The 14,666-nt window shown below is 33.5% G+C and overlaps 2 protein-coding genes across 6 annotated transcripts in view; one reads left to right on the top strand and one right to left on the bottom strand.

The window, feature by feature from the left end:
- The window catches only part of LOC145334130 (uncharacterized), a 141,854-nt gene that overhangs the window by 36,507 nt on the left and 90,681 nt on the right, over nt 1-14,666 (top strand). The window lies entirely within an intron of this gene.
- Nucleotides 1-14,666, bottom strand: part of Cortactin (cortactin) — a 45,633-nt gene that overhangs the window by 19,784 nt on the left and 11,183 nt on the right. For all 3 annotated transcript variants that reach the window (XM_080179434.1, XM_080179433.1, XM_080179435.1), the window contains 5 exons: nt 6,248-6,370; nt 4,367-4,411; nt 3,741-3,813; nt 3,201-3,261; nt 543-637 (listed from right to left, as the gene is read on the bottom strand). In XM_080179434.1, coding sequence (XP_080035560.1) covers nt 543-637; nt 3,201-3,261; nt 3,741-3,813; nt 4,367-4,411; nt 6,248-6,370 — 397 coding nt within the window. The remainder of the gene's footprint in view (nt 1-542; nt 638-3,200; nt 3,262-3,740; nt 3,814-4,366; nt 4,412-6,247; nt 6,371-14,666) is intronic.

Below are 14,666 nucleotides of genomic sequence, written 5' to 3'. Positions count from 1 at the left end.
TACCTAATGAAAAATTGTACAATCTTTAAAAATGTCTGTCCGCCTGTCTGTCCAAATGAAACCCAACTTTGCTCTATAATGTGTAAAAATCTGCCCGAAGTAGCTTCGAATTAGTAATGGAGAATTGTACTGCCATATTTAATTTGATCAGATCCTGTAAAAATATTCACTTTTATTTGCACTTTACACTACTGTTGTTTTTGTAGAAAGAAGTTACATGTAGAAATTGAATTGGTCTCTATAGGTCTTCGTCTTGATCCATTTCAAGATAGTCATGTGATTCAGGGATCTAAAGGGATAAGACACTGGCGGATAAATTGATGTACATCACCAATGATTATACATAAAATTACTCCTTCTGAAGATTACAATAAGTAGCTGAAACGTATGGACACTCAACATAATGAACCAACCAATCACAATTCAATAAAAGGTCCAAAAGTTATAGAGGCTACAGATAAGAAAATGTTAGTATAAACTCTGGGGACTTTGGGAAATAAACAGCCCAATGCCCCCCCCCCCCCTCCCTGCCGGGTGATTACCTTTCAAGTTTAGCCCTCTCTTCTTCTCGTCTCTGATCTCTCTTCTTGTTTTCCTCCTCCTCTAGAGCCTTCCTGGCCTGCTCCTGCTTGGAGGCCTGCCACAATACATGCATCATAATATATTCACATTCACGCAGCCTCCCTATGGTTGTGAAAGAAGCGAGATTATTAAGTAGATTGGATACTATTACTCAATTGTCACGTACATAATACCAGTACAGCCCTTATCCTAAGCTCCTCTGCGGAAAGCGTCATTCATTGCGGTGACTAAATTTTGGACATCTGCCATATTCGGTAAGGGTGAGGTAATAGCTTCCAGGAGACAGTGGGTCAAGTCATAACGTGAAGCTTGAACTGCCCCTGGGTCGCGGGTAAAGAAAATCAAAATAAACAACCCCAAAATTGGACCAATAGTAAAATGATTTAGACGCTCGGACCGCCTTAATAATTAGAAAGTGTATATATTTCGGCAAATTGGTTATTTTTATTTTATTTACATGTTAAATCGGCTTGGCTGTTAACTGAGGATATTTTGTGGTCGATAATTTCTATCCCCCTAAAACACAAAGCTACCACAAAATTTTACCCCAGGATAAAATTTACAAGGGGAAGGATAGTTGCCCCTTCCCCTTTAGTTCTTTTCGGGGGGAGGGGGGGGGGGTGTAGTTTGGTGGGTGCCCATCTAATCCCCCAATTGGACATCCAAGAGGCCAACTGTGATTTTAACAGCTTTGGTTAAAGTTAAATGTTGTGGGATGTAACCGTCACAACTTACAAATAAATCAAAAATTTCAAAGAAATTTCTAGAACGTGAATATACATGATAACTCAAACAAACTTATCTAAATTAAAATTTATACTTTTCTGTCCTAAAATATTATTAAATTTCTTCTAGTAAATAATAAACAATAACTATAAATTAACAAAATCTACATCAGATATTTATATCCTATTTCAAAAAGATATTAAACAACATACATATAGTTAAAATAAAATAAAGATAGTCTCATCTAGCGGTGAAATTTTGAACTACATAATATACAAATATCACGTTTTTTCAGTAATTACAATAGCCTAATAGATATTTTCTTGGTCTGTCTGTTTGTCTCTCATTCTGTCTATATCTATCTATCTATGTAGCCGTATGTTTGTGCCTATCTATCCAACTACAAGCTGTAATTTCTATGGGGGGGGGGGGGGGGGGGGAGGGAAGAATGGCGCACGAAATATTTCTTGACTTCCAGAAAATTTTACCACAGGATAAAATTTTCGTAGGGGGGTTAATTACACCCATCCCCTATAATTCTTTATTATTTAGGGTTTATTTTAGTGGGAGACCCTGTACCCCCACTTGGAGTCCAACAATGAGCTTTGAAGCTTGGATTACAACAGTTAAAGGAAGCCTGCAAGAAATACCACGCTTTATCTGCTGAAAGACTGCCACAAGTAGAGCAAATACCCCAAATTTGAAGCCTTCAGCTTCTATAACAAAAAAGTTCTAGGCATTTTAAAATGACATTTTATGTACAATGAAAATTTTGAAAGAATTGCAATGCTCATGTTGAAAACTTTGAAATTAAACTACGTGGCCTAGAAACAAAATTATAAGCTTATTTTTGTCATAAATTTAGGTTTCCAGTAACTAATTATATTTTTACAATAAAAATACCCATTTTTATAGTCAAAATCATTAAAAAAATTAAGTTTTACTTGTGTTGTACCGAATGTACTGTAGCCAATCAGAAGGCTGAATCAGCTTAACAACCAATCACAGCTAAGCTTGTATTAGTTTACCCCTTTGTTTCCGCTATGATTTTCGTTTAAAAATGCAATTTAAATCGAATTTTTTTCATAGATTTTGACTATGAAATGTAGTGTTTTTATTGTAAAAATGTAATCAGTTACAGGCAATCTAAGTTTCTGACAAAGATAAGGTTATAATTTTGTGTCTAGGCGACGTAATTTAATATTGTTTTTTCTTTTATGAGCATTGGAAATCTTTCAAAAATTCCATTGTACGTAAAATGCTATTTTGAAATGCCTAGAACTTTTTTGTTATTGAAGCTTAAGGCTTTAAATTTGGGGTATTGGGTCTTCTTGTGGCAGTCTTTCAGCAGTTAAAGTGTGTTATTTCTTGCAGGCTTCCTTTAAATTTTGTGGAATGTTACCGTCACAACTTACAAAAAAAACTCCCTGAAAATTAGTCAACTAAATAGTGAAAGTACATGATAACTCAACCAAAGTTATCTAATCTAAATTAATACTTTTCTGTCTTAAAATATTATTAGATTTCTTCTAATAGATAATAAACAATAACTATGAATTAACAAAATAAACATCAGATATTTATATCCTAATTCAAAAAGATACTAAACGACAAACATAAGCTAAGGTTAAAATAAAATAAAGATACTCTCATCTAGCGGTGAAATTTTGAATTTACATAATATACAAATATCACGTTTTGTTCAGCATTACATCTACAGTCTACATCTATCTATCTAGCCGTATATTTGTCTGCCTAACTATCTGTCTGTCTATCTATCTATCCGCCTTTATCTGTATTTCTATTATGTTATTGGTTAGAAACAGATTTTGAAAGGACGGGTATTTTTTCATTTATTTTAAAGGATGATAAAAAGTGAATGCATGTATTGCCTGTTCTCTATCCAGTTTGTCTTTCTCCTCTCTCTTTCTCCTCTCCTCTTCAAGGCGCTTTCTAAAATCAAGAACATCATGATTGGATAAAGCCAGGGATCTGAAGGGATAAGACAATAGCCGATAAATTGATGTACATTCCCAATGATGATACACAAAATTATCAATTCTGTAGATTAAAATAAATGGTTGAAACGTTTTAACACTGAACTTATTGAAGCAACCAATAAAAACCACGCAAGTCCCCAAAGTTGTTAATAAAACCAAAGAATAAGAAAACGTTACTATAAAACTTTGGGGACTAGAATTATTAACAGCCCATTGTCCCCTCTTTCTCTAGATAAATTCACACCAACTCATTTCATTTTTAGTGCTAGAAAGATAGATATACCTAATAACAGCTTTTATTTAAGAAGCAGTCAAGTTTGAGAAGTGAAAAGCCAAAAGTAAAGTGGAAGATTATATCAATATATATAAATATATAGAAACAGCTTTCTGCGGATATAAAATTTACAAAAAAATTTACGGGAAAAAACTTACTTGCTTTCTTCCTGATTAGAAAGGGCCATATTTTCAAATCTGCTTCGTAGGTTTGCCGCATTCTTGGTAGGCACTACAAATATTTAATTTTTTTAGTATGGGTGAAGAATATACGTGGATATACAGGGAAAAATTTGTAGTCGATTTAGGTTGCTAACATGGACATCATTTATTGGTCAGTTCGTTAATCCAGTAGGTGGGCAGGGGATGGAAGGATCGTTATTTAGCCAGCTACAAGTTTCACTTTATTGGAGTACATAATCTAACGCAAGATCCATGCAATAATAAATCCATATCAAGATGAACATCGTTACTAAAATACATGCATACATACAATTAGAAGGGAAGGTCATCCTAAATGCTAGATTTATAGTAAGTAAGATCTTAATGATCAGAAAAAAAACTTACTAGGTACTTAATAAGCTTCTATTTTGTGAGAGGGAGGAGGGAACGCAGAGAAAATTAAAGGAAATAGGTGGCAGGTTGCTTCTACATCCCATTAAAGCACTAATTCTTTACTAATAACTAACCCTCTTTATTTTGAAGATGACTTAAGAATGTTTGGTTTGACGTATTGACGAAAAAAACCTGATAAGTAGAAAAGCTTCGCTTAAAAGAATCCTCACCTTCTGGCTTTGTTTTCTGATATGATGTTCCAATTTTACCCTGACCTAAACATTTAAACATTTCAATTTATAATTGATCATTAAGCTAATTAGAGACATGGAAATCCAAGCTTTTCAAGTTTTGAGGGGTAAAAATGAGGGGGGGACCCCTTAACCCCCACATTTGGACTCCTATGATTTAGGATAAATGCAACACACTGATTTGACAAAATATATATTTGTCACATCGTATTGTAGACAGCTTATTGAAAAAATTTAAGATTAATTCTAGTTTTGTTAGCCCCGAGGAGCCTAGGTTTATTTTTTTCTAAGGGCGATTTCCCTATGGGAGAGTGGTGGTATTTTGACCATATCGGATCAGCGGTTAGCAAGATCGTTCGGCACAGACAGCCAAACATCCTGTTACTTTTATATATAAGCATTCTATGATGTGTTATCGAGATCTTAATTGACAAACAAACTATCTATAATACAAAGTAGTACGATGTCTGTCCGTCTGTCTGTCCGTCTGAAGCTTAAGATCTCAGTAACCACTGAACCGATTGGGCTCTACTCTTCAGGGAATATACCTACTGGTCCTGTGATGGTTTTAAGCTATTTTCTTGGGGGGTGGGACACCCCCAAAAAATGAAAAATACCCCCCCCCCAAAAAAATTTTTTTTTTACTTTTTCTTTTTCAATCTAAAATACGAAAAATTAGGTTGATCAAACCTCTTGGGGCAAAGCCCCTAGAGGCTAGGGGCGAAGCCGCTAGTATTATATAAAGAAGACAGACAGCTGCTGATAGACTTACATAAAATTAATTTGTAAAGAATTCTTGGTAAATTGAATCAATTTGGTAAGTGAACTACTTCTTTTTAATTTTGTTAGAATGAAAGTCAGAAGTCTCAAGGGATAAGACAATGGACGATTATTCAATTTACATCCATTATTATGATTTTAAAAAATGACCCCATATTTATATGAAGATATTGGTTAGTAGTATGAATATTAATAGTTCGAATCAACCAATCAAGATTTAATAACTACTCCTACAATTTTTGATCATGCGAAAAAAGGGAGCAAGTTTATAAAACTTCATATAATTTCCATTCCAATGTCCCCTCCCTCTCAATTATTTAAAGTACATTAAAAAAAATAATCTATTTGGATCAAAAACAGTGATTTACTTTTACTTGAATAACTTTAAATAATTCAATGTAGAGTATACATTATGATCAATTAAAAAAAGTATTAAATAAAAATATGGATCAAAACCCGTTCTGAGCCAAACTGCAAAGTATCGGATTAAAGACAACTTTCCACACTTTCCACAAAACTATTATTGAAATAAGATTTAAATAATAGTTTTATTGTACAGGAAACCTGTCTAGTATACGATGAGAAGGGGCGTCGTAGCTCAGTGGTAACGCACTGAGTTACGGTGATGAGAGTTCGAGTTCTAGTCCCCATGTGGCAACTCGAATTTCTCAGTTGAATACATTCACGCAACTTCCCCTGTTTGTGTAAGAAGGGGATTATTGAGTAAGTTTGAATACTTAATAGTCAAGTATATAATATCAGTACTACCCTTATCCCAAGTTCCTCTGCGGAGAGCGTCATTCATTACAGAGACTTAATTTGGGACACCTGCCATACTCGGCGAGGGTGAGGTAATAATGAGTAGCTCTCATGAGATAGCGGGTCAAGTCATAATGTGCTTGAACGTGGAGCTTGATAGCCCTAGTGGCTATACAAAAGTGTCTTAGCCTACTCCATGACTACTTAGGTCCAAACCCTAAGAGGCCATGGCTAATCAATCAATCAATCAATCAATCAAAAGTATACGATGAGATAAATAAGTAATAAAATAATAACGTAATTTGGGCTGCTTGTGCTTACCTTCCTCCCATCCAAGTGCGGCTTTATCGACCCTGTCCCTCTGCACACCAAACTGGCCACCAAAACCGGTTTTATAGTCCTTCTGGCTCTCGTGCTGTTCCAGCTTTTCCTTGTGCTCCCATCCTAAAAAATGATTAGTTAGCGCCTGTTAAACATTGAAGCAACCTCCAACCCTTAAAATTATTTGAAAAAAAACGGGGATAGTTTTTTTTGAGTTTTTATAACTTTAGGGCATATTAGGCTAGAATATACTGGGTACTTGGTAGCAGTGCACGATTTAGTATAGATGAAGTCATTTAGTATAGATGAAGTACCTAGTTTGTTTTAATTAATGTTGAATATAAAATGCATTGTCACTTCATATTTTTAAAGAATGCTATCTTCCAAGTTTTTTTTTATTAAAATAAAAAATACATAGGTAGTATGTACATACAGTATATTCATGATTTAATTCATATTAAAACCTATTTTGTGTATATTTCAAATCTAATTTTAGTGTTTAATTGAATGAAACCATAAAAATTAAATACATTGAAAACCAGGGAGGGAGGGGTCATTGGATTGAAAATTAAATTGCACTGGGAACCTAAGTTTTATAAACAAGCTGGTCTATACATGATTGGGTAGTAAAAAATAGCAGCCTCAACCTTTCCACATATAACTGTAAATATATATGTATAAGGGACAATTTTGTTTATCACAATCAAAAGTGTATATCACTATATTGTCCTTTAAATTATTCGTTCATCCAGAAGGAGGGGAGTGGATGAGTAAAGAAGGAGATTGAGGGTAATCGTTATTTTGTCCAGCAACAAGTTTCACAAGTACAAGATAATCTAGCGTAAGTTCCTTAGTTTTTTTGAATATATATTTGGCCTGTACAAAGATTTTAGTTTGATAAATTAGCCTTTAGTTGAGATGGATCAGCAGCTATTCCACATCAATTTGTCCGTCTATCTATTATCATCCTTGTTTTTTTAGGTTAATTTTTAGATCTAGAACACATTCTATGAAATTGAGATTCAAAATAAATTGTACATACTCGGTATCATGAAATTAAAAAAAGACTTTTGATCTGAGTTTATTACTTTCAGAAGTTTACGTCAATATTCATTATTCCTTTTTTTCTGATTTTACAGCATAAATATTTTAGAACTTTTACCTTCCAAAACTTAGAAAAAAGAAATTTTATGCAACAATAAAATTGCATTTTAGAGAATAACTTATTTTGGAAAACATTTTGGATAAGCAAAATTAAAAACAGGTTTAATAATATCACAACAAAAATATTATAAAATATTGAAATTCACACAAGGATAATATTTACAGGCCTGTGTTCATTAAAAATAGACAAAAACTTTTCAAATGCATCAACGAAGGTTCCTGTAAAGGAGAACCAAAGCGGCCCAGCGGTCTTCGATATTTTTAAACACAAATAGACACTTAGACATCCTCCAATCTTTGATAAAAGGATTAAAGGTGATGATTAGCAACCATTCACGCGTAGAAAATAACAATATTATAAGAATAAATATTAATATAATATGTTATTGCTCTCTTCAAATCTAAAGAAGGCGGTTTGGTTAGCCTCATATATTTTTGATTGTTTAGATTAGGGTTTTAAATAAAGGATTAAAGCCCCACAAAGAGAAGCCCCATCGGGATACGGCCCTAAAGTTTTTTTCCTTCTTCAAAAATAGATAGGTATCAAGGAAAGCGCAAATGTAAATGTGATAGAATGATATGTGCGTATTACGTTCAATTATATCAAAGCAATTTAAGTTAGGCAATTCTCTTTCTCTCAAAGTAAGAGAGGAAAACAAGGATGACAACATCCATGACAAGTTTGACAAAGGACAGAAAATGGCATAAAGCGAACTCATGATTTCGTTTCAAAATTACCTAAATACCTAGCTAGTCTATAACCATAACCACTACAGGACCTATGTGAAGCTTCCTTAACATTAAGAAATCATTTAGTTTAAGGTTGGCAACTTTCAACTTTATGTATTAGGATTGGTCATTTAAAATCTTAAATATAATACACCTTTAAAGACTTTTAAATATCAAAATATGTACAGAGTAGCTATGCTAACGTCAACGCAATAGAGAAAGAGAAAGAAAGAGGGAGAAGAGAATGAAAGAGGGAGAAAGAGCAAAAGAGATAAGAGAGAGCGTTTGGAAAATATAACTTTACTCCATTGTATTCCCATCAGGGAAATCTTGAATGCAGGGATATTACAATCTTTATTTAAAGTAACAGGATGTCTATGTGTATCTCCAGCTTAAGATCTCGATAACCACTAGATCGACATGGTTCTCCTTGACAGTAAAGCGTTTGAAAGGTCCAGGAAAGGTTTTTAACTATTTTAAAGGAAGTTTACCTCCAATCTCCCAATAGAAATTGCCCAACCAAATTATTTTTTTTCCTTTTACAAACTAAAATGGAAAGTGAAGAAACAACTTCACCTCAGGCCTCCATCCCTTTCCTCAAGTGCCCCTAAAGGCTTTTAGGGTCATAGCCGATTGTTGTGATAAATTAATATCCACCCCAATTCAAAAATTTAATTTCTTAGTTTTATTTCATGATTACTAATGGTTATAAAACCCATTATTTTTAAAAGCGAAGCTTTTCTATAATTAGGGTCGGTCAATCCGTCCGTCCGTCCGTCCGTCACAGAGAGTTAGCTCTTTTCGTTAATTTAAACAGGTTAGAATTGTCCTATCGATTCCAAACTTTGCATGATGATTCCTATAGTAGTTAGGTACAATTAAGAAAGCGTAGCAACTCTATAAACAATACCAGAATGTCCATACGTCCATTTTAAACATGTCGATTTTTAACTTTTTTGACAACAAATTTTTGTATGTTAAAATTATCAGATTCTTCTGATTTTTTAAAAACTGATTCCTATTACAACAAGGTACAATGTTATATGCGAAGCATCTCTATAAACAAGTCCCAAAAATGTAAGTATGTCCTTAAACAGTATCATCTATTTATGCAGTTTTGCAACAAATTTTCTTAAAATATTGTTTGTACTGATGCATTAATATTCTGCTAATTCAGTTCTGACAATCTACAAGTGTTAATGTTCGTTTGTCCTTCCATTTCAGAGCTTCGCTTTTATGGATGTTGTCATCCTTGTTCTATTAACATGTTGAAGACTTAGTATTTGTCCCAAGGTTTTGAACTGGTCTGTGGCCGCTGGAAAATAACCTTTCAAAGATTTTACAGATCATAAGGAAAAGAAAAACATCCAATTAAATATCTTTATAATAAAGTCTGTCTGTTTGTACCAAAGGATCTCGCTAACCGCTGAACCGATATGGTTCTCCTTTACAGGGTAGCTTCTCATAGGTCCTGGAAATGTTTATAACTATTTTGGGGGAGTGTACCACCACCCACCCATCCCTTTCAAACTCACATTAGGGTTATGGATACAGAACTGCAAGAATTTTACAGGGATAGTCGGACAGGTAAAATAATCAAAAACAAATTGAAACTGGAGATCTTAGGGGATAAGGCAAAGGGTGATAAATTGATGTACATCTCCATTCCCGATAATCATTCAGTATTACTACTGTAGATTATATTTATTGGTTACAGGTTCAACCAATGAAGATTTAAAAAGAATGCAAAAAGTTTTAAAGTCATCTTAACATCAGTCATAATAATGCATTCCAAGGTATATTAAGTTATGAAGATCCTAGAGGCTTCGCCCCAAGAGCTTAGTGGAAAATCAATATTCAATTTTACTTTAAAATGAAAATTTTAAAAAAGGGTATTTTGATAGAATTTTTTTTTACAAGAGTGATATTTAATGGCCGGGGGAGGTAACCTCCCCCAAAATTGTATAAATCTTTCAAGGACCAATAAGAAGCTTCACTGTAAAGGATAATCATATCTGTTCAGCATTAGGCAATATCCTAAGCTTCAGAAAGACAGAGAGAAAGACATCCTGTTACCATATACGGATTATGAACTCAACCAATTATGTTATCAAATTCCTTTCCATTTATCCTTAATGGGTAATGGATATAACTCTCTGCAACATAATCTGCAATGCAATACAATTTTACAAGAATTGGCCAACACACAGAGATAAGGCACTTATTTATCGCATCGTATTATAAAGGGCAGATATCAAAAGCAACTCCATAATTCACATTATCTGTCTGTTTTTCAGTCCGTAATGATATGAGATTTTCTCAGTTGCTATTTAAGAAATTGTATTTTTAAGGTGAAGAAATCCCTTACAATAGCGCATCCAGTCAATTGGTCTGTCAGCCATGCTATTGAAGAAACATGTATTGGCTTTTTTTTATAGAGATTTTTACCTATCCCTTAAAGTCTACATTCACCCAGGGAGGGAGGGGACATTGGGTTGTTTATTAAGCTAGTCCCCAAAGCATCAAAATAATATTTTCTTACTCGGTGGCTCAATAACCTTGGGGACTTTTATTAAATTATGATTGGAAGGTTCATTAAGTTAAGTGTCCAAACCTTTCAAACACTAATTTTAATCTACAGAAGGGGTAATTTTGTGTATCATAATTGGGGATGTACATTAATTCATCAGCCATTGTCTTATCCCTTTAACACCCTGACATTCACCTGAGTAATACAAATGTCGCAGTTTCTGTACAAAATTAACCATTTAGATACTGAGTAGGAAAATAAATAGGCAGGGGAGAGAGAGATAGAGAAAGATCACCTATTTTGCCATTAGACCAACAATATCCCCCTTTTCAAGGCTTTTTTCTGTCTTATTTGGAGACTGGGGACATTGGACTGTAAATAACACTGGTACCCAATGTTTTATAGCCAGGTTATCATATTTGTTGACTAAAAATTTTGGTACTTTTTGAATTCTGATTGGTTTGTTATAATCAAGTAGTGTTCAAACTTTTCAACAAATAATTTTGATCTACAGAAGGAGTAATTTTATATATCATCATTGGGGATGTATTATATTATCGTCCATTGTCATATCACTCAAGATTACTGGACCTGACCATGTAAGGGACTCATTTATCTTATGTAACCTAACCTAACATACAATAAGCAACACATATATAAAAAACATATAGGATTGGTGCATGTTTCACTGCACTGGTGAAATAAACAGATTTTGTTAAGAGAAGAATAAGAAAGGGGGACGGGATAAATAAAAAAGAGAATACTATCTGAGGTTAAGGTAACTGTAAGGTGTTTATATAAAAAATAATAAATTTAAAAAACAGCTAAAAGTAGAATCATTTTGATGTTGAAAATTTGATGAATCTATTATTTAAATCTTATTAAAAGTAAACTAATAAAAAGGTTGTAGGAAGTAAACAGAAGTATTTATCATAATTTGTTCTAAAATTAACTTTGCAAAATTTGTAGAAAAAAAATTGGCATTTTGTAGACACATCTCTTGTAAGGTTAGCAAGGTTGACACAGAAAGATTTATTGTGCAAATTTGTCTCTACAACACAAAATGTAAATGCATCACACGTCCACAAAAGAAAAACAGGGATTAAGGAATGGTAAACTAAATATAAACAAAGAAAATAGTTATAGGAATCATGATGCAACGTTACAAATCTAAGGGATAATTCTAAAACCCTAAATTAATTAACTATAGGAAAGCTTTGCTTTTAAAAAGAAACTATGATAATAGAATCAAATAGCAGAACTTTCCTATCCCTATATCACTTAACCACGTAAAAACATGCTAATTCAATTTGGCACAAACTTATAGTGGGATTTTTGTGTATTCGTAAGCCATATATAAAAGTAATAGGATCTTTGTCTGTCTCTACCGAAGGATCTTGCTAACAGGTGAACCGATATGGTTCTTCTTTACAATGTTGTAGCTTCTCAAGAGGACCTGGGAAGATTTATAACTGTTTAGAAGGCGGGTACCACCACTTTCCCTAGAGAAGTCACAAAAAAATATTTTAAAGGACCACTCGGCGGCACCAGGGTCGAAACATGATCAAAACATAGACAAATTATTTGTAAAGAAAACATAAGAAAACATTTTATGTGCCACTAGAGGCTTCCAGGAGCGTATTTGCTAGTAAGTAAAATTGATAGCAATATATATCCTTATTGGTCACGTTAGCTAACTGAAATTATTTTGCTATGATTTAAAAATAACCCACCAAGAGAATGTCGACAAAATAAGTCTATTAGCACTTAAACAATCTAAAGTTCTTGGAAAAAGAGACATTTATATCAGAGAGAGAAAGAGAGAGAGTGGTGACATGACAATGGGCTGTTTATTACACTACTCCCCAAAGTTTTAAATAACTTTTTGTTAATCGTTGGCCTAACAACTATTGGGACTTGAGTAAATTTTGTACATAAATTTATCGGCCATTGTCTTATCCCTTTAGATCCCTGAATTTAAATGCAAACATTTCTCCTGCCATGTTTTATGGGTTTACATATTAACTTTTTAAGATTTTAAAGAAGCATTTGACATTGTTGTTTAAAGGGTTACTAAAAAAACACTTATATAAAAAGTAACAGGATATCTGTGTGTGCGTGTGAGTCTGTCTATACGATGGATCTTGCTAACTGAAGAACTAATATGGTTCTTCTTTACAGTGTAGCTTTTTAAAGGTCCTGGGAAGATTTAAAGATTTTTGCGGGGAGGGTACCACCACCCTCCCAACAGAAATCGACCCAAAAAGTTTGTGTGTATGGAATATATAATATGTTCTTATTTATTCATTAAATTCTTTAATGTGTTTAATCTGCTATTAAAGGGCATTAATTTAAAAAAAAGCTCATTAAACAAACAAAGGATTATATTTATCCCTAATCACATTCTTAAATACACTTAATTTGTTATTAAAGTCATTAATTTTCAGAAAGCTCATTACACGAAAAAAACAAAATAGTTTTAAAGATTTATGCCATTCATTATAAACAATTAAACGTATCAATTAGTTCAAATTGACAAGGAAGAGTTCATATGAAGAAAACCTATTTCTCCCAATCTTGCTATGATTAGATCATCTTTAATACAAAGTAGAACCATGTCTGTCTGTCTGTTTGTTTGTAACGAAGGATCTCGCTAATCGCTGAACCGAATGGGTTCTCCTTAACAGGGTAGCTTCTCATAGGTACCGGGAAGGTTTATAACTATTTTCTTCGGGGAGGGTGGGAGAACCCCAACCCACTAATAATGAAAAATCCCCCCCCCAAAAAAATTCTTTTTAAAACTAAAATTAAAATAGTGGGGTCGACTAAACCCCCCCCCTCAAAAAAAATCCACCCCAAAATTTTTTTTTTAAAATTTTCTTTTATATCTAAAATAAGAAAAATTAGGTTGATCAAACCTCTAGGGGCAAAGCCGCTAGAGGCTAGGGGCGAAGCCGCTAGTATATTATACAGCACACCCAAAGTAACAACAATATGCCTTTTATTTTAGTAAAAATTAGTGGAAGATCTTAAACTTATTTCGGAAAGACATTGTTTTTAAATGAAAAGGAACTAGTGGCTACGCCTCTAGAACCCACTATAGGCACTTAAGGAAAAAGTCGACCCACCCCAATTTTCAATTTATGTTTTTAAATGTTAAAGTTAAAAGAAATTCTTTTATGGGTGGGGGTAACTTTTTCTAGAGGCGTAAAGATACCCGCACCTTAGATAGTTAAAAACATTCCCTAGACCAATAGGAAGCTTCACTGTAAATGTTCAGCGGTTAGCGAGATCCTTCGTTACAGGAAAAAGCTTCCTGCTTTATATAATAGGATATGTTGCATAGTACCACATCTAATCCCTGTTTCTAAATATATCTTAGACGTGGATGAGTATTGTTTCTCATAGATGAATGACCATTTTTATGTATAATACCATGTATTGACAATTAGGCCACAAACAATCATTATCCCCCCCACCCCACCGTAAATCATTTTCAAATTAAAAAATCTTTAAACTTAATCCTTTACTTTACTTAACCTAATCTAAAAAAAATTGAATGAATTTTTATTTGTTGTAGTGCCTTACACAACAATTCAACTTGTTCAACCAAAAACTTAAATCTGCAAAAAAGGTAGTTTTATCTATCATTATTGGGGATTTAAATAAATTTATCTATCTTTGTTTAATCCCTGAAGACCCCTGCTCCCCTCCCCCCCCCCCCCTCCTAACAAAGCAAATGGTATCATAACTATGATAGTAGTAAAATAATTATCCTAACTATTGGTGACAAACGGCACTTTTATTGCATGGATTTTATCTTGAAATCCTTACTATTTATGGAAAGGAGTTGGGGTCTGAGTGAGCCAGGACATTCCCTGTAATATTAATGTTAATGTCACAACTTTTAAAGTCTTCATTTAAGATTCTGTTAGGGCAAAGATTGGGCACTATATAATCCTATTTTTTTGTTTTCATGGACAAATGCATTCTTGG

Source organism: Acartia tonsa, chromosome 12 (assembly GCF_053477335.1).
Source record: "Acartia tonsa isolate MP-2025a chromosome 12, ASM5347733v1, whole genome shotgun sequence".
NCBI lineage: Eukaryota > Metazoa > Arthropoda > Copepoda > Calanoida > Acartiidae > Acartia > Acartia tonsa.
The sequence above is the reverse complement of the archived record's forward strand: the minus strand, read 5'-3'. Positions and strand labels throughout refer to the sequence as shown.